Source organism: Podarcis liolepis, assembly GCF_965112155.1.
Source record: "Podarcis liolepis genome assembly, chromosome: 17".
Lineage (NCBI taxonomy): Eukaryota > Metazoa > Chordata > Lepidosauria > Squamata > Lacertidae > Podarcis > Podarcis liolepis.
In genome coordinates this window covers 28246781-28272181 of record NC_139571.1, presented here as the reverse complement: position 1 = coordinate 28272181, position 25401 = coordinate 28246781, and the positions used below count along the sequence as shown (strand labels likewise).

At 44.4% G+C, this 25401-nt stretch overlaps 2 protein-coding genes across 9 annotated transcripts in view; one reads left to right on the top strand and one right to left on the bottom strand.

Moving 5' to 3' along the window:
* Positions 1-18745, top strand: part of ECPAS (Ecm29 proteasome adaptor and scaffold) — a 62558-nt gene extending 43813 nt beyond the window's left edge. For 7 of the 8 annotated variants that reach the window (XM_083482204.1, XM_083482202.1, XM_083482200.1 and 4 more), the window contains 17 exons: positions 1005-1052; positions 1241-1362; positions 1616-1766; positions 2286-2351; positions 3027-3116; positions 4347-4413; positions 6194-6285; positions 6398-6464; positions 6831-7022; positions 7511-7719; positions 9051-9094; positions 9199-9391; positions 10103-10247; positions 11396-11501; positions 12830-12918; positions 13810-13881; positions 15690-18745. In XM_083482204.1, the coding sequence (XP_083338330.1) occupies positions 1005-1052; positions 1241-1362; positions 1616-1766; positions 2286-2351; positions 3027-3116; positions 4347-4413; positions 6194-6285; positions 6398-6464; positions 6831-7022; positions 7511-7719; positions 9051-9094; positions 9199-9391; positions 10103-10247; positions 11396-11501; positions 12830-12918; positions 13810-13881; positions 15690-15829 (1893 nt within the window). In that variant the 3' untranslated portion in view covers positions 15830-18745. Of the gene's footprint in view, positions 1-1004; positions 1053-1240; positions 1363-1615; positions 1767-2285; positions 2352-3026; positions 3117-4346; positions 4414-6193; positions 6286-6397; positions 6465-6830; positions 7023-7510; positions 7720-9050; positions 9095-9198; positions 9409-10102; positions 10248-11395; positions 11502-12829; positions 12919-13809; positions 13882-15689 lie in introns of all 8 variants that reach the window. The other variant, XM_083482201.1, reaches the window with a different exon arrangement.
* A 1546-nt stretch (positions 18746-20291) lies between these two features.
* LOC310696604 (uncharacterized protein) overlaps positions 20292-25401 on the bottom strand; it is a 516855-nt gene continuing 511745 nt past the window's right edge. The window contains exon 6 of the mRNA XM_083482366.1: positions 20292-23432. The gene's annotated coding sequence lies outside the window, so the exon portion shown is untranslated. The remainder of the gene's footprint in view (positions 23433-25401) is intronic.

The window sequence follows — 25401 nt, the reverse complement described above, 5'->3', positions numbered from 1 at the left end:
AATATACAATTTGCCCCCTATCAGCCTAATGGTTGCTGGAGGGCAGGATGTGATTTTCCTGGAAAGGGAAGAGTTAAGACTTCCTCCCTAGGTTCTTGGGAGACCAGGATGATCATTCCCGTCTAGCATTTAGGCTTGCAAAACAGCCAGATTTCTTTTTCAAGCCTAATTGCTGGAGTGAGCTGGAGAAGATTGTGGGTGGGGTGGGGGTTGCGTGGGGGGCCACACCCACTTTCCCTTGCTGCTGATACGTGATTCCCATAGAGTTGACCAAGAGGAAATGTGACACTCGGGCCAAAAAAAAAAAAAAAAAAAAAGGTTCTTCACTCCTGCCCTACTGAATCTAAGTTTTGTACTCATACCATAGATGGTTAGTGAGCTTGATCCTGTAGTGTGCCTGTGTCTTACCTGTCTGTGCTGTGTGCAGCAGGGTTGTTACTGTATTTTTCGCTCTATAAGACGCACTTTTCCCCTCCTAAAAAGTAAGGGGAAATGTGTGTGTGTCTTATGGAGAGAATGCAGGCTGCGCAGCTTTCGCTGAAGCCAGGAGAGGCGCTGCACAGCTTTCTAAAACACACCTAGTTTTAGAGGAGAACAAGAAAAAAAATATTCTCTCCCTCTCTGCTCAGCACCTCTCCAGCAAAGCGGGAGGAGAAATGGAAGCAACAGGAGAAACGGAGCCCCTTCCATTTTTCCTCCCACTTCTCTGAAGGGGCGCTGCGCAGAGAGGGAGAGAATATTTTTTTTCTTGTTCTCCTCTAAAACTAGGTGCGTCTTATAGAGCGAAAAATACGGTAACACCTGAACTCTACATGCAAGCCCTTACATTTGCCCTATGGGTCATCTCCCATACTGATTCAGGTAATACAGTTCCCAAAATGAGCAACGCAGGTTAGGACAAAAACATCAGGATGAAATCCCTCTGTGGTTCATAGTGACTTAAATTACATTGAACAGCTTAAAATCAAAAACTTTCCCCCCACCCCCTTTTTTTTCTTTTGCAGGAATCTGTACGGAAGGCAGCAGAGTTAGCCCTGAAAACATTAAGTAAGGTAAATTTTCATTGAATCTGCATGGACCAAAGCCATTCCACTGACCTGCAGAATTTCCCCTCCCATCACAACCTGACCCCATGTATTCTTGGTTGAGACTTCTTATATTCATCACAGCAACACGCATGTTCATTCAAGGAGGAGAGCTTGCGGAGGGTCACACTGGAGTGTCTTCTTTTTCTTTTCAGGTGTGTGTGAAGATGTGCGACCCGTCCAAAGGAGCTGCAGGCCAGAGAACAATAGCTGTCCTGTTGCCATGCCTGCTTGATAAAGGAATGATGAATACGGTGACTGAAGTGCGGACTCTCAGGTGCGTTCTCACATTTTCCCATTTTCCCCAATTGAATACCTTGAGTATATCCAGCAAAAGAATCTTTCTTCTGGCCTCCATATGTTCTTAACTGAGATGAACTACACAACCCCATCTATTGATATACTTACTTAGGGGAAGACATTTCTGCACTATTGTTGTTGGCATCTGTCTGTCTCAGGAGACAATGGAAGAGTATGCCTTCGGGGGTATGCCTTTCTTCCATCCTTATTCTCCGTACCTTTTGCTATAGCATTAACACCTTGGTGAAGATCAGTAAAAGTGCCGGGGCCATGCTCAAGCCACACGCACCCAAGCTCATCCCAGCTTTGTTGGAGTCTCTGAGTGTGCTGGAACCCCAGGTCCTCAATTACTTGAGTCTGCGTGCTACGGAGCAGGAAAAGGTCAGTGCAAGCAAATACACATATATAAGTAAATGGACATCAGCGGTTATGTGTTAAAAGCTTTTGCGGCTATGGAGGAATGAGATGGTGGATTTAATGGAATTAAACATTGTAATGCGTTTTATTTTTAAAATGCCACTTGAATTTGAAAGGATATTGAACCTGTGCCTCTCCCAGATGTTGCAAAACTACAGTTCCTATCATCTCTCACCATTGGGCATGCTCGCTGGGTCTGATGGGAGTTGGGAGTTCAACATCTGGAGGACCACAGGTTCCCCACCTCAAGTTAAAATATAAATCTCAGGTTAACGAAACAAGTGAAATCTTGAGTGCAGTCAAATACTTCTAAATCCTCCTCCTGCTCATGGGACTTTTGTTCCCCTGACTCTCCAGACGCTTTTAATATTACCGTTCTTGCTTCTTGCTTGGTAACCATATACACCTTCTGTTTTCTCTTGCTGCTTTCCTAATTTCAGATTCTGGTTATACACGTTTTTTGTTTTTCTCTGTGTCCTTCAGGCGGCAATGGATAGCGCAAGACTCAGTGCTGCTAAGTCCTCCCCCATGATGGAGACTATCAACATGGTAGGTAACTTGTGTTCACTTAAGAATCATAGAATCTTACAGTTGCAAGGGACCCTGGGGTCATCTCTTCCAACCCTCAGGCAATGCAGAAATCTCGATCCGATCATATATGACAGATGGCCCTCCAACCTCTGGTTTCAAACCTCCCAAGGAAGGAGAGCCCACCACCACTTGTGGGAGTCTGTTCCACTGTTGGAACAACTCTTACTGCCAGAAAAATCTTCCTGATGTTTAGTCGGAGTTACCTTTCCTGTAACAAATCCATCAGTTCAGGCCCTAGCCTCTGGAGCAGGAGAAAATAAGGTTGCTCCATCCTCTATGTGGCGGCCCTTTAGAAGTTGGAAGAGGGCTATCATATCTCCTCTGTACCAGGCTAAACATACCCAGTTCTCTCAGCTATTCCTTATAAAACTTGGTTTCCAGGCCCTTGATCATCTGAGTCTCCCTCCTTAGCACACAGCTCTCCCTTTGCTCTTCGGCAGGTGATCGGTTATCACCCAGGTTGCCCATCACAGGTCTAGCATAGCACAACTAGATTGTCCCTAAGCCTTCTGGTGATGCGCTAGCAAGCAGCTTATGAACAGCATTTTTTAATAATGGCACCAGCATTCTTTAGTAATGGCACCAGTCTTGTCAATCTTTTGATTTTCACCTTTTGATTTTTACTTTCTATAGTGCTTACAGTATTTGGATGTTTCTGTTCTGGGTGAATTGGTTCCCAGGCTGTGCGAACTGACTAGAAGTGGACTAGGCGTCGGCACCAAGGTATAATTATTTCTCTGGGAGGCTGTTTTGCAAGGAGGACAGAGATGGGAAAGCACAGACTAAGTGGCTAGGAAAATATGTATTGGGTCTGCCATATAGCTCTGTGATCGTTTGATTTTAAGATATGTTGAGGAGCTGAGCCCTCAGGTGGGGCGGCAACTGTCAATGTGAGGCAGGCTTAGTGGTAATGAAAAAGCACACACACGTGTACGTGTTTGTTTTGTGTGTGTGTGTGTGTGTGTGTGTGAGAGAGAGAGAGAGAGAGAGAGAGAGAGAGAGAGAATGGGTGCAATCCAGCTCCTCCATTGTGCATAGATTCCCCAAAGTTTCAGGTACCTAGGGTGAATATAGAAACTGCAAGTACCAATAGAATGAATGTCAGGGACTGGACTGAGGAAGAATGGTGGGAGCCACCCCTCCTTTTTCTGAACCTTTCCAAAGGCAGGAGGACAGTATTGATTTAGGACAGTGGTTTGCAGAGGGGAATAGCCCAGGGGGGGGGGGAGCTGGGAAATACTGGGTGAGGAACAGCTAGAAGAGGAAACACCAAGAGAGAGACAGCTGGCAGATTCAGTCTCCTTGGACAGTATTCCTGACCCCCCCTTCACCTAAGACTAGAAGGGCTTGGAAAGTGATAGATCAGAAAGCGCAACGGCAACAAGCTCAGATTACCCGATGTAGGAGTGACGTAGATTAATGGGGACAACCTTTACTGGGAGCAACACCATTTTTTTGAGAGATAGGCATTCCGTTGTCTCTCGCTGTGATTATTAAAGAACTTACCTGGTAAGAACGCTCCTTTCATTTGATCTGCTTAATTACTGCCGCTGGGGGAGGGATCTGATTCTCTGAAGCCTGACAATGAATGACTGTCAGACCGATCCTAGGCATATTTATTTCAAAATATGTTCTGATGAATTCAGTGGGGCTTATTTCAAAGCAATTCATTTATTTATTTAACAACATTTTACTTACCACTTAACTGCAAAGAATATAATATGTATGTTAAAATTGTCGATGAAAATAGACTTCAAACCAAGTCTTTTTTTTAAAAAAAAAAAAGCAAAATGAATGAAACCCAAGAGTTAAAAGTATGCATTCTAAGCTGAAGGTAAATATTAAAATGCATATCAGGTTTACATGTCTGGTAAATGTGCATAGGCTTGCAAAACCTGTATCTCGCCCAGCAGAGTAAGCTCATAACTGGATTTCGCTTTTCCATATTTTCAGGGCGGTTGTGCTAGTGTAATTGTATCACTGACCACTCAGTGCCCTCAAGACCTGACGCCGTATTCAGGTGGGTGTCCCCCCCCCCACCTTACACTTTGGTTGTTTTCTGTATTCCTTGTCTCTAGCGAGAAGCACATTTCCTAATTATAATACACACCTAATTATCTGTGCTTGAATAATCTGGTTTTAACAAAGATGGCGTTTAGGTTGGGATAGTGGGCAACTCTCAGACTGCTCAGCTAAGGGCTTGGCATCATCGCCATCATCATTTTAAATAATAATATCTCACACCTCAGCCCAGACATAAGATGAAGGTAGCATATAGCCGATGCGCCCCTATCCTTTCCCAATTATGCCTCAAATTATTCACTTTGCTTGGAACAGGGCATTCTGCTGCTACTTGAAAGGTATGGTAGCTTGACTGTCACATTGGTATCAGGTGTCTGACTGTTTCACTGAGTTCCTGGGATATGTGAATGTTGAGTGCTGTAGTCTCTAATCTGTCCTCCTTCAGCAGTGTTAATAACAAGAGAGGCTTTGTCACAGCCTTTCCCTAAATCTTGTGCATGTGCCAAGGGAGATGGCAGTGAGCAGCTGAGATTCCTGAGGCTCTGCTGCAGCCTCAATTGTTTTGCATTGCGAGAAATTGGATTAAAGCAGGGGTCGGCAACCTAAGGCCCATGCGCCACAAGCGGCCCACGGGGGTTGTTTAACCGGCCCATGAGCCGCCCCCGAACCGAGCCGCCCGCTCGGCGAGTCCCTGCGTGCTGTGCTAAACCAGCATGGCGTGGGGACTCACTTCCGCGGTGCTGAAAATTGTGTCTGTGCATGTGCAGACACCAAAAGGTGCATCTGCACAGACGCAGATGCCGAAAATCGCATCTGTGCAGACACAAGACGCCCAAAATTGCAGGCATGCGCTTGATCCAGCCCACAGAGGGATCTCCGCTGGAGTGAACCGGTCCAGGCAAGGTAAACCTTGCCAACACCTGGATAAAAGAGCCCTTTTGCCTGCGCTGCAGTTTATGTAGGACTGACTCAGTGAATGGAGAGTCATCCTGGTCTTTCAGTCCTTCCCTGTATTAAAAACATCACTGCAAACAAATAAAAATTATTAAAAAATAAATCACTGTAAACAAATGGTGTAAAAGGGAAAGGGATGCTTCTATAATATAGAGCTAGCCAGCTCTTGTTTCTGCTTTGTGTGTTTTTATATTGAAGCATTTTAAATAAAAAGCAGTAAGCACTCTGTGGATTAGCCTAATGTAGGGACAGGGAATCTTTTGGGCTGCATAAACCAGATCTTTACCTGGTCCCCACCCCATGGGCCGACCTTGGCAGCTGGGTGGCACAACCCAGCTGTCAATCACAGGGTGCCATTATGACATCACACGATTGGCAGGTGTCAGTCTCACCAACCGGTCAGTCCCTTAAGCGGAACTGATGGGAAGCACCAAGCAGTAAACTGGAAAAGTGCTTCTTTTGCCTGCCTATGAGCTGGTGCAGTGGGGAGAGGGAGGGAAGGAAGAATTGAATGGAAGCTACTTCAGCTGACAAGCAGTTGGAGCGCACCTTGCTCCAAGCAAAGGAATGATCAGGAGCTCAATTTATTCCCCTGATTGTTTCTGTGAAGCCACAGCTGTACTTGGCAGACATATGATGCCACACATGCATTAGGAGTGGGGCGGATGAACATGGTTTGCAGGGAAACGTGAGCCAAATTGGGACTTTTGGTGGGTCTAGCCTACAAAGCATAGGCTTAATTTAGGTTCTGGAACTCAGTTTGCCCCTTAATTCAAAACCGGTTGTCAAAGCTACCATTTTGGCTCATTGTCTTTTTCACGCAGGCAAGCTCATGAGCGCTTTGCTCAGTGGCCTAACTGATCGAAACACCGTGGTGCAAAAAACTTTTGCCTTTGCCATGGGACATCTAGTCCGGGTGAGTGGAGCTTTGGTGCCTCCTCAGTTTTATATTTTATTACTTCTGGGTTTTTTGCGTTCAGATGTTCCAAAATGATTTGAGCCTTTCTAATTTTGTTTCATTTAAAAAGACCTCACGGGACAGCAGCACTGACAAATTGCTGCAGAAGCTGAACAGCTGGTACATGGAGAAAGAAGGTATGTTTGTGTGTGCATGTGCATTTTAAACCTTGTCATTTAATGAGATGATAAATACCATGAGACAGGAAAAAATATGACTATTCTATAGCACAAAGGTAATGCTGGTATTCCTTCTGACCCATGCTCCCAAATCATCTTAAAATGAAACACGGAAGGGTCAAGATGTACCTTTCTCTGATAAATTCACCAAATAGTTGATGCTGGTGCCTGTCTCTTCATTGCTTCCACAGTAAAAGTTTTTTTAAAAAATTAACTAGAAGTGCCATGCATGTATATTAATTTGTGCCCCTACCTAAGAGCAGACAACTCCTCTATGAATTGAAAGCCAGGTGGCCACACCTATAACTTTGTTCTTTACTTCAGAACAAGTCTATAAAATGGCCTGTGCGTTAACCATCCATGCCATTGGGCGCTACAGCCCAGATGTACTGAAGAATCAAGCCAGACATGTCTTGCCCCTGGCGTTCCTGGGCATGCACGAAGTCCCCGAGGAAGAAAAAGGCGAGAAGGAAGAGGGCAACCTGTGGACTGAAGTCTGGCAGGAAAATGTGCCTGGTAAGTTGGTCTAATGAGTTGTAATTGAATACATTTAACCCCCTTGAGCTGCTATTAATGAAATAGAAAGGGTGGGATACAAATCCAAAAGTACATACAGTGGTACCTCGGGTTGCAGACACTTCAGGTTACAAACTCTGCTAATCCAGAAATAGTACCTCGGGTTAAGAACTTTGCTTCAGGATGAGAACAAAAATTGTGTGGTGGTGGCGCAGTGGCAGCAGCGGGAGGCCTCATTAGCTGAAGTGGTATCTCAGGTTAAGAACAGACCACCAGAATGAATTAAGTTCTTAACCCGAGGTACCACTGTACATTGATTTTAATAGTGAATGAACACAGTCCTCAGTTTTGGCCTCGGAGAATTCCCAAGTCACAAGATTTTCTATCGGTAAAGATTAGAGTAGTTCTCATGAAGCTGTATTCTAAAGCTAACCTGGTTCTGCTGCGCTTACTCACCCTGTGAATCTTGTGTGTGTTTTGAAACTTAGGTACTTACGGTGGCATAAGGCTTTATATGGAGGAATTGATAGCAATCACCCAGAAAGCTTTGCAGTCCCAGTCTTGGAAGATGAAAGCTCAAGGAGCAGCCAGCATGGCGTCCATTGCAAAGCAAACTGGCTCCCTGGTCCCTCCGCACTTGGGCATGGTGCTCTCTGCTCTGTTGCAAGGCCTGCCTGGGAGAACGTGGGCAGGAAAGGTAAGAAACGCAGTTACTGTGCAATGCATTTTAAGGGAGAAGGTGATTAGCCCCGTACTTAAGTAGATGGGGATAAAAGACATCACAAGCATTTGTATCTTCTTCTTCCTTTTGCATGGATGCCTTCTATCTCGATATTGCTGTCAAGCAAAGAAAAATTCTGATCTATAATGTGAAACTGGATGGGGCCTGAATATTGTTAGACCTCAATCTTGCTTTGGCAAATCTTTTCTCTCTATCCCTTGCGCTCTCCTTCCCGCTTTTTGCTGCTGCTGTTCACAGCCAGGTGTTGGTGTATGAAATGTACAAATCTGGTTGGCTACAAAGGATACCGTATTTTTCGCTCTATAGCACGCACCAGACCATAAGACGCACCTAGTTTTTGGAGGAGGAAAACAAGAAAAAAAAAATTCTGAATCTCAGAAGCCAGAACAACAAGAGGGATCGCTGTGCAGCGAAAGCAGCGATCCCTCTTGCTGTTCTGGCTTCTTGGATAGCTGCGCAGCCTGCATTCGCTCCATAAGACGCACACACATTTCCCCTTACTTTTTAGGAGGGAAAAAGTGAGTCTTATAGAGCAAAAAATACGGTAATTATTGGGTGATGTGAGGAGGAGGCATTTTAAAAGTGCTTCGTAGCTAGGGCGTGAATGAATTAGTATTTTTGTGGGCTGTATCACTTTTGCATGTGTTCCTTTGTCTTGTTTCCATATTAATCTTTAATTTTTTAATTTTAAAAAAACCCCACATGAAAAGTTGCATTTCAATACGTATTTCTGAGCTTATTTTATCTCAAGAATAGGTATTTCTAAAGATGAGTTTTTCAGCTGAGGCCATGTTTGAACATTCAAAGCAAGAAGCGTTAAAGTGTTAAAGCGTTAAAGCGGATAGCTAAGTTCCGACCTGCATGTTAGTTTAGGAGGTGCTGATTAGGCCAGTCAGTTGGTATTGGAATTTCTTAAAGATGGGCTTGCTCAGGTTTTGCTACTCATAACGTTGTTCTGCAAACAATGGTCCCTGGACCCTGGACTGGCCCATAGAACCATATTTCATGGTTTACAAGGAACCGTTGGCAAGCAAAATAATCTTGAGGCTCAAGACAGCCAATATCCTTTTCTTTTATATTTTTAATGATACGGCTTGGTGGCCCAGTGTTAAAATGTGTTGGAAACTATGTTACTATTGTATGGATCATGGTATTTGAAAGTCTCTGCAATTTCTGCCCTATCCAGAGTAGTTAAAAACTCCTCTAAGTAACCACTTTCCCTGTGCACTTCAGAAATCCCATGCTAAAATTTTTTCCCATTTCTTGTTTTGTAATAACCCTTTTAGGAGGAGTTACTGAAAGCTACTGCCAGTGTTGTCTGTTCATGCAGGTAAAAAAGTCCATCTTCTACTGGTTCTGAGCTTTATAAAGGTTGGCACTATTTAATAAGGTGGGCAAACAGCGACCAAATCTGTTTGCTGTTGGTATTTTCAGCACAGAGTTGCAGAAGTCTTTACCCAACCAGCCCAGCGTTGACGACATCCTACAGGCCTTGCTGAAGGAGTGCCGGAAAGAGAACCTCAGGTACAAGATTGTGGCTCTCCGGTGCACGGCTGATGTGCTCAAGGCCACGCAGGAGAATCGGTTCAAGGAGCTGACAGACATCATCTTTCCAATAATAAAGAAGGTGAACTTTCAGTCCATGTTGCTTTTGAATAGCCCACTAAGAATGAATAATACCACCCTTTGCCCATTGTATCGAACTCGCAGACCATTCACATACATTCTCAGCATACCTTACAACAGCTCTCTAAGGTAGGCCAGTGATGTCATCCCCATATCGCAGATAGGGGATGAAGCTGAGAATTAGCTGGCTTGTCACCCATTGGCTGAGTCACCTGTTGAGTTTGTGGCAGAACCAGGATTTTAACTGATGGCTTCCTATTTTGCTGCTCAGTCTCTTCACAACAGTATGCTTTCTGCCGCTAGCACTGGCCGAGGGGGAAACCAGCAAACCTTAACCTTCTGCAGATTCTTTTCTTAAGTACGTTGTCCTTCTGTGAGAGAATTAAATGGAGCAGCACTCATTTTAATACATGGGCTGGGATGGCCAAACAACACCATAGAGTTGGAAGAGATCTTGGAGGTCCTTGTCTTCAACATCTTGCTCCGTGCAGGTTCCTGGAGGCACCTGAAGCATCGCTGAGAAGTGGATGCCCAGCCTCTTCTTAAACACTTCCAGCAAAGGAGTGACCAGCAGCTCTCAAAGCAGCCTGTTATATAGTGTGGACCCAGATCATGCCCTTGGGAAGCCTTTCTTAATGCTATGCAAAAACTAACCTGCCTTTTTCTGGTCTCTCTTTCCTCCTCCAATTTCTTTCCTCTGGTACCACTGCAGAACTGCCCTGAGAACATGGGGGCCAGTTCGCCACAGAACGATGATGAAGATGAGAATGAAAACGAGAAGGAGCTCCAGATGGAATCTCTTCTCTGTGCCTTTGAGAGTTTGGGCAAAGCGTGGCCCAGAAACCCAGAAACGCAACGTAGGTTTTTCCCTTACAAATATTTATACTAATTTTGTGCAAACTGCTTTTGAAAATCATCATCATCATCATCATCTCTATAACCATGTGGTCTACAAATCTTGTAAAATAAATATAAATAATTGAAAGGTTTAATCCCAAAAACTCAAGCGGCATTTCATCTTTAAAAAAAACCACCCTCTCCAAAAAGTCAGAGAATGAGAAGAAACTTGAGGACACTCTTTCAGAGTATTTATTGTTCTATCCGTTCAAATTGTTATTTTTTAAAAACCCCAGCTGCTTTGATATTTAGTGATTTCATTGTAGCGTTATTTGTTGTATCGTTCCTTATTAGTTTTGTTACCCCATTGAAAGGTGGGATAAATATATATATTTAAAGAAATGGATAGACAGGAAAATGATTGCCAGGCTATTTGATCAAGAGTGTTCTGCTATTTTTTTGGCCCTGAATACTGCGGTGGGGACAGTAAATAAATACAATGCAAAAAAATAAACGCAAAATACATTTGCATTCATTGTAATAATAAAAGGTGTGGATATTGTTTGTGTTTAACGACATTCAGCAGGAGATAGTTGGAGTCAGACGTTTGTGTTTAATGCACAGAAGTCTGCCCCCACTCTAGATGATTGCCCTCTACACCCTTTTAACCCAGGGAGGTTCAGGCAAACATCTGTACAGGGGTAATGTTGTAGTCCTGTCTAAATGTAATGAATGGGATAGTGATAAAGCAGAGTGCGTCTGCAAGTTTGCAAAATATAGGAGGCAGCTTTGAAAGGGAGCGTGGAGAACTTCTGGTGAGAATTAAGATCCGGCCTTGGCTGCTGCGTCCTAGTCTCTGTCCTTCTCCCCCCTTTCCGCCAACATAGCTTAATTGGCAGGTTGCTAGGATTGAACCCTACTTAGAAATGATGGCCTCTGACTTAGGGGGTCCTTGCTGCAGGTCCCACGGGGAGCAGTATAAATGGGAGGAGGGGGGCTGTGTTTTCTGCCATTTCAGCAGTCCATTGTTTTAGGTGTCTAATGGCTTTGAGCACCTGCATTTTTTAAAACCCCTGGTGATAATGTGTCTAGAGAACAGGGGGAGAATGTAGTTGTCTTCCTTACCTTTCTCTGTCTTGATTCTCTTGAAAACCTTTTCTTCCCCCAGGCTGCTATCAACAAGAGGTGTGCAAACTAATGTGCGACCGGCTGAAACTCAGTACGTGGAAAGTGCAGCTCGGAGTGCTCCAAGCTATGAAAGCTTATTTTCAAGGGTAATTTCCCTCCAGGTGCTGAACCTGCTTCTTCTCTGCCTTTTCCTCCTGTGACATTTTGTGCCTTCACGTGCGGTTGCGTCAAATCTCGCAAGTGCGCCGCGTGCCTCCTTTTTGTGGGGGCTTATCTGCTGATGTGAACAGAGACAGCAAAGCGGCAACTTGCTTAAGTTGTGTTTTGCAAACACCCGGTAGGCCCTGCCGCCTGTACTGTCTCCACATTTGGGGAGGAGAAGGCTGCCTTCTACATCACGTCAGAGAAAAGTAGAGAAATGGGGGGGGGGGAGCTCTGTTAGGCCTAGATAAGTAGGATAAAGGTAAAGGGACCCCTGACCATTAGGTCCAGTCATGGCCGACTCTGGGTTTGCGGCGCTCATCTCGCTTTATTGGCCGAGGGAGCCGGCGTACAGCTTCCGGGTCATGTGGCCAGCATGACTAAGCAGCTTCTGGCAAACCAGAGCACCACATTGAAACGCCGTTTACCTTCCCACCGGAGTGGTACCTATTTATCTACTTGCACTTTGACGTGCTTTCGAACTGCTAGGTTGGCAGGAGCAGGGACCGAGCAACGGGAGCTCACCCCATCGTGGGGATTCGAACCGCCGACCTTCTGATTGGCAAGTCCTAGGCTCTGTGGTTTAACCCACAGCGCCACCCACATCCCAGATAAGTAGGATGCACCTTTGCAAATGATAAAAACCTTTCAGTGGGGCAGTGCGAATGATCAGCTTCAAAAGTGGTGGACGTTAAGCACCACTGTAATTTGGTCATCTGCAAATGGTCTTCTCTCTGGGATCAGCTAATGTAGTACATTTCTCCTCTGCATTCCATGACTTTATTCCAGTGCAATGCCAAGTAACCATCAGTAAAAGGGCTTCCATTTGTGCAACAGAACCACTCCCCCTCTCCTTCCCCCATGTGGAAGCCCTGTTGTCCCCGGGTCGACTTTGGGGGAGGGTTGGTGGGAAACACCCAGAATGGAATATAGGGGGTACACAGGAAGAAAAGAGGAGAAAGTCCCTTGCATCAACAGGTATTCTTTTGCTGAAGGGACTGCTTTGGCTAAAAGCCTATATGTGTCGTGGGCTTAAGCCCATAACCAACCCTCTCTAGCTAGGACTAATTTTTGCAGGCTGTTCCGTTTGCAGACTTACCACTAGCCAAGACTCAGAGAGTTAAAAGGGAAACCGTTTCCTGCCTCTTCCAGAGACGCGTCCCATGTTTCCTACAGTTATCTCTGATAGCCCTAAACTGGGCAGCTACTGTTCCGATATTGTCAGCAAGCTCTTTTTGACATAAGGCAACGGTGCTGTTCTTCCTTTGGGCAGGTTACTGTTGCTTGAAGCAGAACACTCAGATCCTGAGGCTTTGAGAAGAATACTGTTTGAAACCTGTTCCTCTATCACCCATTCTCTAGGTAAGTATCTTGTCAGTGGTACCCAGGAAACCCATTTTAAAGCTTTAAATGACTAGCTTTCACTAGCAGAAGAGAGTGGAGCCTTTTGCGCTTTGGGAATTTCTTGTATCCATCTGTATTGAACCTCTCTTGGAGACAGATGGAGGGGCTGTAGGAACTAAAGGATTGATGCATGACTAAAAGAGACTCCCCACTTCAGACTTTTGTAGAGGGTGGTGGGACAGAGGTGGGGGTGAACCTTACTTTTTTCATCTTTGTTCTCCTCAACAGAATCCTACTCATGTGTGGGATTATAACATCAGAAGATACTAGAATTCTGCCCTGTAGCCTTTTAGATATGGGAGCATTTTTGAATGCTCCATATTTTGTGGGGAGGGCAGTTGTGAACTTGCGGTGGGTAAGACAGATGTATTCCCATTAACTATATGCATCTGGGTCATTGCATAAATAAATGCTGGGTTCTCATTTAACTTCTGACAAAAGTTCTTCCCTGGCAAACATTTTGTCGTTTCTTTGAACAATAACAATACAGTGCTACCTCAGGTTACAAACACTTTGGGTTACAAACTCTGCTAACCCAGAAGTAGTACCTCGGGTTGAGAACTTTGCCCCAGGATGAGAACGGAAATCGTGCACCGGCGGCACGGCTGCAGTGGGAGGCCCCCATTAATGAAAGCACATCTCAGGTTAAGAACGGTTTCGGGAACGAATTAAGTTTGTAACCTGAGGTACCACTGTAAATCTGTGCCAAAATTGGGGTTAGAAGAAATTAAGAAGTGCATGTTGCCCTGCAAGATGCTTAAAAGGTGTATGTGGCCCATACGCACCTCCAGCATGAAGTTACATTTCCCTCAGGTTATATTCACTCTTAACTAATGTTTGTTCCCTCAGAGAATAGAAGCTACACCTCCATAAGAACTGAAGCCTTGTCAGTGATAGAAGTACTGCTCACAAAACTTGAAGGCAAGTTTTTTCATGATTTTAGAAATGTTGATCAGCCAGGTTGTCTCTTAACTCCAGAAGGCTAAAGAATGCTGCAGTTCAGTGCTAGTCTAGACTGATTTTAAAGCAATAATTGGTATACATTTATTGGGGTGAGTACTCTGCTCTTTTTGCTTTGCAGGGTAGTTTTGGTCAGGCTGCTTCCCATTTTGTATTATGGAAGCTCAGTTTCTGTGCATGAACTGCATAAGAGTCACACCAGTTGTTTGTTTGACATAAACTTACCTGCTTGTATTTGCTTTATTGTGTATTTACTCATTTTTGTTGGGAGCCGGCCAGTGGCTAGGGCAACCATATGGGCATATACTGTATTTTTCGCTCTATGGGACACACTTTCCCCCCTCCAAAAATTAAGGGGAAATGTGTGTCCGTCCTATAGAGCGAATGCAGGCTGCGCGGCTAAGCCCAAAGCCAGAACAGGGAGACGGGTAAGGCTTAATGTTGCTTGGGGTTAGCTGCGCAAGCCTCTGCAGGGCAGCGGGGTGCCTTCACCCCGCTGCCCTGTGGAAGCTACAAAGGCTGTCCCCACAGCCAGAACAGCAAGACGGAGTGCTGCGGAGCTCTCCGTCACGCTGTTCTAGCTGGCGGATGGCTGCGCAAAGCCTCGAAAGGAACTCCCACTGGGCTCTGGAGGCTTCGGGTGAACGCACATTGAATGCACAGAACACACCTGTTTTAGAGGGGGAGAACAAGGGAAAAATCCCCCCCCCCTGTTCTCCCCCTCCTATGGTCTGTTGCATCCTATAGAGCGGAAAATACAGTAAATTGTTGTTGTTATCGACAGAAATAATAATAAAACTTTTTGATGTTTGAAAACCACATTTCGTAAAAAACAAACAAACCAAGGAGTATCATTATGGGGATAAGGGGAAACCTAACAGAAGGCTTTGGAAAGGAGCTCAAGACACAGAAGTTCTGCCACCTAGGCTCCTGTAGTCATTTCTAGGCGTCGTCTTGTATGGTTTGCAAAATGTCACTAGGATATGTTGGCAAATGCCTTTGCAGATAAAGGGTAGAATTGTTATTTTGGGGCTTGTATTCTTACAGTCCCTGTTTCCTGCTATCAAGCGCTTTACATTGCCCATGTGTATCTGCTTCTCAAAACCAAGGTGAACATCTTATTGGCTTCGTGTGTTTGGTAACATCAAAACTAAACCTCTGGTGTGTGTTCCATGTGTTGGGGCTACCTTTGAAAGTTCCTGGTGCAGCAGCTGGACCCAGGAGTAAGCAGTGTGATGGACTCCAGAACTTGATGGACTGCATTTCCCATCAGCCAAATTTCCCTTTGGCTATTCTGGCTAAGGCAGATGGCATCGTTGGCTCCCGCTGGGTAAGCCAGCCACTGCATTAAGTTTAGGAACACCTTTCAAAGGCAGCCCCACAAATAATGCACATGATTCGAGGGACCATATAACCCCAGTCCTGAAGGACGTTACACTGGTTACCAGTTAGTTTCTAATCTTTCAAGCCGTCAGTGATCTGGATATCTGAAGAAGCACTTCTCCCATGTTTGTCCATATTTATTTCTATATTATCCTTGATATCATCTGAAGGCTCTTCCACCGCCTGAAGATCAGTGGATGATTCCCAGGGCTGCCTTCTGACTTGTCACTATCCAGAACCCACTGATGCTTCTTACTGTATTTTAACTAATCTTTTTATGACTTTTTGTTGTTGTTATAAGCTATTTTTATGGCTTGAAAAGCCCAGTAAGTGGGAATGCATGAAGTAACATGATGATGTCCTTCTGCCTCCCTCTCCTTATGTAGAGTCCAGACAGTGGGAAAGCCTGAACACAGAAAGCAGAGAACTCCTCATTGGCTCCTTAACAGCCCTGATGTTGGACAGCAGGCCTGAGCTACAAGAGAAAGCCACTTTGCTAAAGAAAACCTTAGAAAAACTCGATTGAATTGACAGCCAACCAAGTGCCATGCGAAACGAAACAAGCAAAAGCGAAAGCGCGTAGTGAGCTCTGAATACAGAGAGGGAACGTAAAGACGACTCTGTAGCATGCATCATTCCTTGGCTAAAATAAAGAACACCTTGAATTCTGTTCCCCATTAATTTTATCCTCCTCTCTCCCCCGCCCAATTTTTTGTAACCATTTCAAGCAGTTTGGCTAGAATGAAAGCCTCGAGCGTATTAAAAAAAAAACCAAAAGCACACAACCGTAAACCCAAGCTACGTAATGAATTTTTGGGAAATTGTCCCGGCCTGCGTGCAAATAAAGGAGGGGAAGAAGCACCTCATTTGAAAAATTAACACCAGCCAAAATCTTGGGTCTGTACCTGGAAATGATGTTTGTAAGAATTATCAAAAGGTGTTCATTGGAGCACTGGAGATCAAATACTCTGGCCTGTATCTTTCATGTGGAGTAATTATTACTTAGTGTTGTATTGGTAGGACTCTGGCTCTTTTTAGGACAAGGTAAGCTAATGCTAATATGGAGAGGTCCGCCTTCTGTTGGTTTAGCCTGACTTCCCTTTTGGAATCCCGTTGATGTGTTCTGGTCCTCCTGGTCCGCATACTGCCACGTCATCCGATGTAAAAATGGAGCAATTGCACACTGGAAAGCACTTTAATTAGCTGTCTGGAAACAAGGGTGTACTTGGTTTTAAACAAGCAAAGAGCGAGCACTGCCCTTTCCCGAAATGAGTTTTGCATGACACTCAGTAATAGCAAAGCCCTTATCCAAAATAATGGTTTTCAAGAGTGCTCTGCATTTTCCACGAACTATCTCATAGTAGGCTTCCTTTTCTCAGGTTTGTAACCCCCGTCTTGCTTTGAAAAACTGTACGTGTTTTAACATTATTAAGAAGGTGCAGTTAAATAACAGCGTTGTATCTGACACGGCATATTCTGGTTTGTAAGAAAGTACTTTTGTTTTTCTGGGTAAGGCTTAATGTTGCATCCATTTAAGAGAGTGGAAACGCATTGCATTAAGCAGCCCCCTTTTCTGTAGTGGCAAAAGCATTTTTTGGGGGGGAGGGGGAAATGAAATTTGCTCCAATTTTAATAAAGGCTCCTTAGACGGTGCAGTTAAAACATTTTAGAACTTCACAACCCTAATTTAAGGCTGATCGCCATACATCCACAGAATACCGTGTAGGAAATAACGGGTGCTACTTGCTAACAGTTTTGTCGTGTGGTGTCCTTGCCCGTAAGATGTTTGTAGGATTTGTTTCACATGAAGATCTATATGCAGGTAGCATGTTAATTCCTACATGGAAGTGCCTTCTGCGTAGGACTTTTGCAACGTACAAAACTGACCACTGGTTCTGTTTGATTGGCACCCCCCACCCACCCAGTTGCCCTGTGGCACCTTGGAGGGCTGCCTGACTCAGCCAGGATTACTTGGATGCATCAGTTATATGAATTGATCCTCCCCCAGTGCAACAAGCCCCTTTCCAGGTGCCTTTGATCACGAACCATCGGCATCTGCGTGGACTGCTCCCTCGCAGAGACACTTCATACATTTGGTGCATACATCCCGAGGTGCGAGGGCACAAGCTGTTTGTAAATTGGCCTTTTTAGGGAGGTTCAGGACATTTGACAGAAAAAGGGGGGTGTTTAGGGCTGCTTCACATTTAACGGCCACCCAGAATTCCTGGGGGTGGGGTTACACGCCTGTATCCTGAGGTTACAGGTTACCTCAAAATGGTGGCGAGAGGCATGTTCCCTGATGTGCCGCCACATTTTGAGGACTCCTGGCCATTGTTACGATCTCGCTCTGTGGAAGTCTACTGAGAAATTAATGACTGGTGTGTGTGTGTGTGTGTGTCTCGTGTGTCGTCAGACTCTTTTGTCTGTTGGTTAAAGGCCTTTGTCTTCTACCTAGCACTGCCCCGTAGCTAAGGAATAGTAAAGCTGGTCTAAAAGATTTTAATGTATTACGGAAAGCTGCTTGTTGTTTACGCTGAGTTTGAATTTGCCAAGCACACCTGTAAAACGGAATGTTTGTAGGCATAAGATCTTTGCATAACTTTTAACAAAATAGCCCATTTTGTCTCGCAGGAGCTCTCTCTCTTTTTGTATTACGCAGAAATGTCAAGTGTTGCTCTTTTTCTTTCTTTTTGCAACAGTCGTTTTGAGTGTTTTAATAGAACCTGTGACAACCATATATATATATATATATATATATATATATATATATATATATATATATATGACATGTGCTAGGTCTCCGATATGACTCTTCAGCAACGGCTTCAGTATTTTGAGGTGGAATCTAAAAACTTGAGTTTGGAACAGCTGCTGTAGTAAGTATTTCCAAGTGGAAATTTATATTAATCGTACTGAATACTAAAATTCCAGAATAAGAACTACCTGGAATGTGCAAGTTTGGTGAATAGCTTCTCTGAATAGCTTTTTTTCTTCTAAATTTAGATTATGAACTTACCAAACAAACATGTGCCTCTATGAGAAACCTACCTGCAAAAAAGAAAAAAGTTGACTTAGAGGTCAGATACCCGTCCCTCTTTTAAATTTGTTGACTTGATAGGAAAAAAGTGGCCTTTGGAGAGTTATGTTTTCCTCTGAAAACAATTGCACTATAAAACACTGTTGCCCAAATGTGGGCGCTTGTGCTGCTGTTTAATGCTGCTTTGTATACCTGGATTGAAGTGTGTAAATTTGACACTATAGCACCCGCTGAATTTACAAACTTGTTTTGTGTTTTAAAGATTTCTAATGTTGCAAGAAAAAGGTCTCCATTAAATTCACTACATTCATTTTCTGTATCTGGATGTCAAGTTATGTAAGTGGATTGACCGAAAGAAACCTCCCCACCAAAAGGGTAACATTAAAATAAAGGCACATGACCTCCTCTTGGATAGAACTGGTAATTCTGTTGGCGGTGGAGGGTGTACAGATTGGGTTATCTGCTCCCATTTGCTCTTGAGACAGGGCTATGCAAATCCACCAGGAGGAAACCCATCCCCATTTCAACCCTCCCTGATACTTGGAGAGTCACATGACCTTTGGGGAGCCCATGGAGTCACATGACCTTTGGGGAGGCCATGGTTGGGTATTTCCTATGGGATGAAAAATTTCCCCTCCATTCCAGTCACGGGTAGGAGCTGGCCTTTCATTCTCTCTGCGAGTTACATATGCTTCAGGTTACAGACTCCGCTAACCCAGAACTATTGCCTCAGGTTAAGAACTTTGCTTCAGGATGAGAACAGAAATCGCGTGATGGTGGCGCGGCAGCAGCAGGAGGCCCCGTTAGCTAAAGTGGTGCTTCAGGTTAAGAACAGTTTCAGGTTAAGAATGGACATCCAGAACGAATTAAGTACTTAACCCAAGGTACCACTGTACATATTAAAAATTTCTCTCCTGCCCTTCCTCTCAAAAGGAGCCCAGGTGGCAAAAACGCAAAGCGATAAAACAAATACTCTATTCAAAGGGCTTGTTGCAAGAGGAAGTTTGTCTCGCAGTAGCACTGGGAAGACAACAGAAGCAGTGCCTCTCTAACACGAGGGAATGCCAAAGGGCAACACTAAAGGCCGGGTTCTTGCATTGTGCAGAACAGACCTGATAAGATGATAGTTGCAGGAGGCCTTCACTTGCAGAAGGCAGTGATCAGATCGCTATATAAAGCGTGAGATATGTCAGGTATCCTGGCCCCAAGCAGCATAGGGCTGCAGGCACCCAAACCAGAACCTTGGAAAAACAACAACACTGAATTTAGCTAAGTAACAAATGCAACAATGAATGTGCAGCTGCATAAGCTGCTTTTAAACCATCTTCCAGGATTACCCCATCATAAAGCCGATGTCAGATCCGCACACCGTTATCTTAAGATTTCTGACTGCAAGCCCCTATGTTTATCACTTCAGTAACCTGGAAAAGTATCAACTGTTTACATATTCAGTGTCATGAGTCATGAACAGAGAAAACACCCAGGACTGTTACACTCAACAGTAGCGGTATTTGTGGCTTGACTCTTGCTGTGTGTGGCAGGCCATCGGAGCTATTGCTCCAGCCATTCGTCCGAGGACTGACATTGTTGCTCACCTGTGGCAATGTTCTGCACTGAGCTAAAAGAGAAAGAGCTCTCCACCTTTACTGCCCCCTTCCCTTCCTTCGCATACAGCTGAATCTATTTTAGTTATTTTCCTTGGCATCATTATTTGGTATTTTGACACAACTTCACATGTTCATGAAGTTACAGGCCATAATCCAGAGAGCGGCAGGACTCTGCTGCAAACACAGCTTCACAAAAGCAGACTGCTTATTTTACTAAGGGCGAAAGTTTTACGCTCCTATCTTCCCAAGATGCAGACGTTAAAGAGGAAACCCACCCTCAGAACATCAGGGGCTAATCTAAGCCACGACACTTAAGTCATACACAGCATACAATACACAAGAGGTTTCCAAGAAAATATTATTGTTGTAGAATGCACAAGAATTGCTTTTAAGAAGACAAACCTTTGTCAGATGTACTTAGGTTTTCACAAAACAGTAAATTTCCCTAATCGTTGAGGAACAAAAAATACTGCACTTGGAACGAAACGTATCAGCATTTGGCAAACAACAAATCAAACCAACAGTTGAACAATGAAATAAAAATAAAACCGCAGCACACACTGAAAAGATCTCAGGTGCAACGTGACATGGAGATTTTTGCATGTTTACTTTGTAAACCTTGCACGTTAGAAGGTGTGTGAATATTTCCGATTATACAGATGGGAAAAGTGCAAGTTTATATTTTGTCTTTTCCAACGTAGGAAGAGCCAAGAGACAAATATATTGGAGTTAAAAGAGATAAAAACAGTTTGCCACTAGTATTCCCTCAACTGTGTTCTGTATGAAGTTTGGCTGTAATCGGTGCCCACCCCAAACTCTTAAAGAGCAACAAAGAGACATAGGGTATTTATATTGCTTTTATTCATCAGGATAAGCTTGGCAATTATTCAGCCCAGTAGTCGTACCTTGGAAGTCGAACGGAATGCGTTCCAGAAGTCTGTTCTTCCAAAACGTCCGAAAACCAAACCACAGCTTCTGATTGGCTACAGGAAGCTCCTGTAGCCAATCAGAAGCCGTGGAGGCCCCATTGGACGTTCAGCTTCCAAAAATAATTCACAAACTGGAACAGTCACTTCCGGGTTTGCGACGTTCGGAAGCCAAAACGTTTGGGAACTAAGTTGTTGGAAAACCAAGGTACGACTGTACTTGGCTTTTTCTAATTTACACTCTCATGATCTGCAAATATGCTAGCCGTTTAAGTGTGCAGCATGCATGATGGTCTTAACACAGACAGGGGTGAGGCATCTCTGTGATGGGGGAAACGCCAGTCAACCCTGATCATTGCTTTGCTGCATGGGGCTCAACGGCAGCTGTAGTCGCAAGACCACCGGGAATGTCAAATGTCCCCCATCACTGTTTGGATGCAATCGACTGCTTGCCAGTTGGGTACAAAAGCATGGCTTCTTATGACCCCGTTTAAAAAACAGTATTTGTGCAGGATCAGGTCCATTCTATGCAGGAATAAATATTAAAGGAAATCACTTGCCTGTTTTCACGTTTATGCATTTAAATGCCTGGGTGTCCGCACAGGTTTCAGGTGGCTTCTGAAGGATATGTGAAGAAGGGGCAGGTGGGGAGAGCAACACGGATGGCACCGTTCATCATATCAGATACACTGGAAGCGATGGTCTTAAAAACCACTACTGCTTTTCAATCAACAATCCCCAGACAGAAAGAGACAGTTGCATTATTTCACCCAGCACCATGCTGTATAAGAAAAAGTGACAAGTCCAGAATCCCATTAAAATTGTCCTCTTTACTTTGTGGTTCAGAAAACCCCATTAAGCTGACATATATACAAAATTTTTTGCTCTGACTATAAGTGAAATGGAGCCTCGGATGCATGTCTAAGGTGAAGTGACTCGATTCCAAATAGTACAGTGGTACCTCGGGTTACATACGCTTTAGGTTACAGACGCTTCAGGTTACAGACTCCGCTAACTCAGAAATAGTACCTCGGGTTAAGAACTTTGCTTCAGGATGAGAACAGAAATAATGCTCTGGCAGCACAGCGGCAGCGGGAGGCCATATTAGCTAAAGTGGTCTTCAGGTTAAGAACAGTTTCAGGTTAAGAACGGACCCCCGGAACGAATTAAGTACTTAACCCGAGGTACCACTGTATTCCCTCCTCCTTTATTCTGCTGCAGAGGCAGTTTTAGGGCTCTTACAGTGTCCTCATGCCCTCCTTCCCAAAGCTGAACAAATGCTTACAGGGCTTTGGGTTTTCTTTAAAAAAAAGGTAAAGGACCCCTGGACGGTTAGGTCCAGTCAAAGGCGACTATGGGATGTGCCACTCATCTTGCTTTCAGGTTGAGGGAGCTGGTGTTGGTCCACAGACAGCTTTCTGGGTCATGTGGCCAGCATGCCTAAACTGCTTCTGGTGCAATGGGACACCGTGACGGAAACCAGAGCGCACAGAAAAACCGTTTACCTTCTTGCCTATTTATCTACTTGCACTGGCATGCTTTTGAACTGCTAGGTTGGCAGGAGCTGGGACAGAGCGACGGGAGCTCACCCTGTCGCAGGGATTTGAACTGCCGACCTTCTGATCGGCAAGCCCAAGAGGCTCAGTGGTTTAGACCACAGCGCCACCCACGTCTACAGGGCTTTGGGAAGGAGGTGGGAGGCCTCTAGGGCCATCCAGAGCCCTCCGGCCTCCTTCCCAATCCCTGACTCCTTTTACCCGGGCCAAGGGCTGGAGACGGTGTCAGCTTTTTAGCCTCGCACATGGCACCATATCACCAAGGTTGGAGAAACTCAGGTCCAGGGACCAAATACAACTGGCCCTCTGAGTTCTCCTCAGGCCACACTCCACACTGGCCACCATTTGGAGGTCAGAGAGGGGTGTTTGTGTGTGCATAGATGCTACCTTAACCTACAAAGCACAAAGTTGCAATCATAGCTCCAACCACTTCTGCTCCTGGTCTCCACCACAAGCATGTGACCCTCAGAAATTTGCCAGTGGCTGAGAGGGGCTTGTCACTCCTGTTTCACCCCACATGCTGTTGCATCGGGAGAGCAGAGGAACATCACATTCCCTTCACCAGTGGCATCTTTGAAAAGTGCCGTGGAGCTTCACCAACCCACACTGGAAAACGTCTTTAAAACGACAACAGGACATCGCATTCCTGCACACTGGTATAGAAAGGCCGGCCAAAGTGAAACAAATGCAAACCAGCTAAAGCCATCACTATGTACAGATCGCCCTCTGCTGTTAAGTCCAGGTCTATCTTCAAGTTCCGGAGTGATTTCAGAGGCTTTCCCCCTTTTTGCCTGTGGGGTGACAGGGAAAACTGTGGTTGAGCAAAATATTTTCATTTCAAACCATGCCAGGGTACTGAACGCACTGCTTCCGCAAGCTCCTATATACTTATGTATCGTCTTCTACATATTTGATGAGAGTTAAGGCTTTTCTGTGGAGGACCAACAAGAATTGGGCAAGGAAGAACCCTCCTCAGAGACAATCCAGGTTTCAAACAAAAGACCTGTTAAAAAATGGCCACACAGGAAAAATCAGTAAATGGTCTCATCTGCTGGCATTTTCTCATCAGTTCTATTCTAGCAAAATACTCATCGTGATGGGAGGTGCCTGAGCTTGTGCGCTGCAGGGACTCTGGGGAGATGCAGCACATCTCTGAGTGCACGACACAAACAGATACATTACAAACAAAATCTACCATTCATTTTGAAAGCATGTTATATAAGCATGTTTTTACAGTTATATGCATCGCCCTTTCTATTATGTTTATGCGTTGGTTACATTTGGAGCCTATGTATAACACGATACGTATTATGTGCCATTATAGACTTGGTAATATTTTTGCAGAACTTGTAAAAAAAAAATAATTGTCAAGATTAAAGAGCAGGTCTGAATTTGTAGCTCTTGTAACTTGGTACAATGCTGGGAACTGGCTTTTACAAAGAAATAGATGGGAGACAGAGCCACCCATGTTTAGATACTAGCAGCCAACAAACTACTTGAGTGAGCCCCTGACTTAAAACCTCAGAAGGGTCACTGAAATCAGTGGTTTGTTGAATATTATGCTAAATACTTCATCTTAACAATAATGCTTTTATTTCTACACCCCTTAAGTACACTTGAAGCTTTCCCCATGTATAAGATGCCCTCTATTTTTGGGGACTCAAATTTAAGAAGGGGGGGGGGGAGAGAGAGAAGGATTGCCCAGGGTTGCCAAGCTTTTTTTAGGGGGGGTTGCCGAAAACCACTCACCCGCATGCTTCGCAAAATACGCCTCCCATCTGTCCCATCGCCGACAGAAGCTGACAATCGCCTGCCCAACTGCCAGAGCATCAGCCAATCAACACCACCCATTGACGCAGCAACCAATAACATGCACAATAGCCGCTGACAGCCGAGGCAGCAACCAATGTGCACTACCCATGTATAAGACGACCCCAACTTTTTTGCATTATTTTACAAGAAAAAAACCATAAGTCTTATAAATGGAAAAGTACGGTGTGTGTGTGTGTGTGTGTGTGTGTGTGAATTAATGTCATAACAGGCAAGTAAATGTGACCTTTCAATTAAAAATAAGGCTTTACTGATGTTTAGTTCAGCATCTTACAGTTCAGTTCTTAGCATGTTTACAGTCCCACCAAGTCCAACAGGACTTGATCCCTAGTATGCTGGTTTGGGATTGCGGCCTTGACTACATTCTTGACTACACACACACACACACACACACACACACACACACGTGGGAGTAAGCTCCACTGAATTTAAGTGGGGGCTTGCTTGCTCAGGCCTGAATTGTAAGACTTCAAGCGTTCTCCACAGAGAATTGGGGCTACAATCCCAACCTGCTCCTGTCTTGAATTCAATGGGACTTTCCTCTGAGTAGATGTGGTTAAGGCTACAGCCTCAGTGAAACATCCTTACATTTCGGTTCAGAGATACTTACTTGACTCGTTTTATGACTTTATTTAACCAAATGTTTGTACTGCCTTAATCGTTTCACATGAAATATTTAATGCATCAGTGAAAATGTTGAAAAGCAAATAATTAAAGCATTCCAAAGGGAATAGACAACAAAGAGATTAAAACCTGTCAACGTCTACATGTCTTGGATATGCTGGTCCAATTTTTTAAAAAAACAACGCTTAAAATGCTTATGCGTAAACAAGCAATGATGACCCATGAAAATGAAAGAGTCTGCAAACTTTTGATTCAAGCAGCGATATCACTGGAACTTTCTTTTTTAAAAAACAATAACCATATGATTTGAAGTTTCAGTTTGAGGCTATGCTTCTCAAGTGCTGATGCATGCCTTATTACAGAGACAGGAACCCTGTGGTGGTAATGGGAGCTCCTTTCAATTCCCATGTCTTGTCAGCATCTGAACAAATTGCTAGGTTGCTTCTCTATCCCTTCCCAACTAATTCAGGACATGCAGCTGATCAGCCACAAACACGGTATGATTCCTTCCTTCTGAC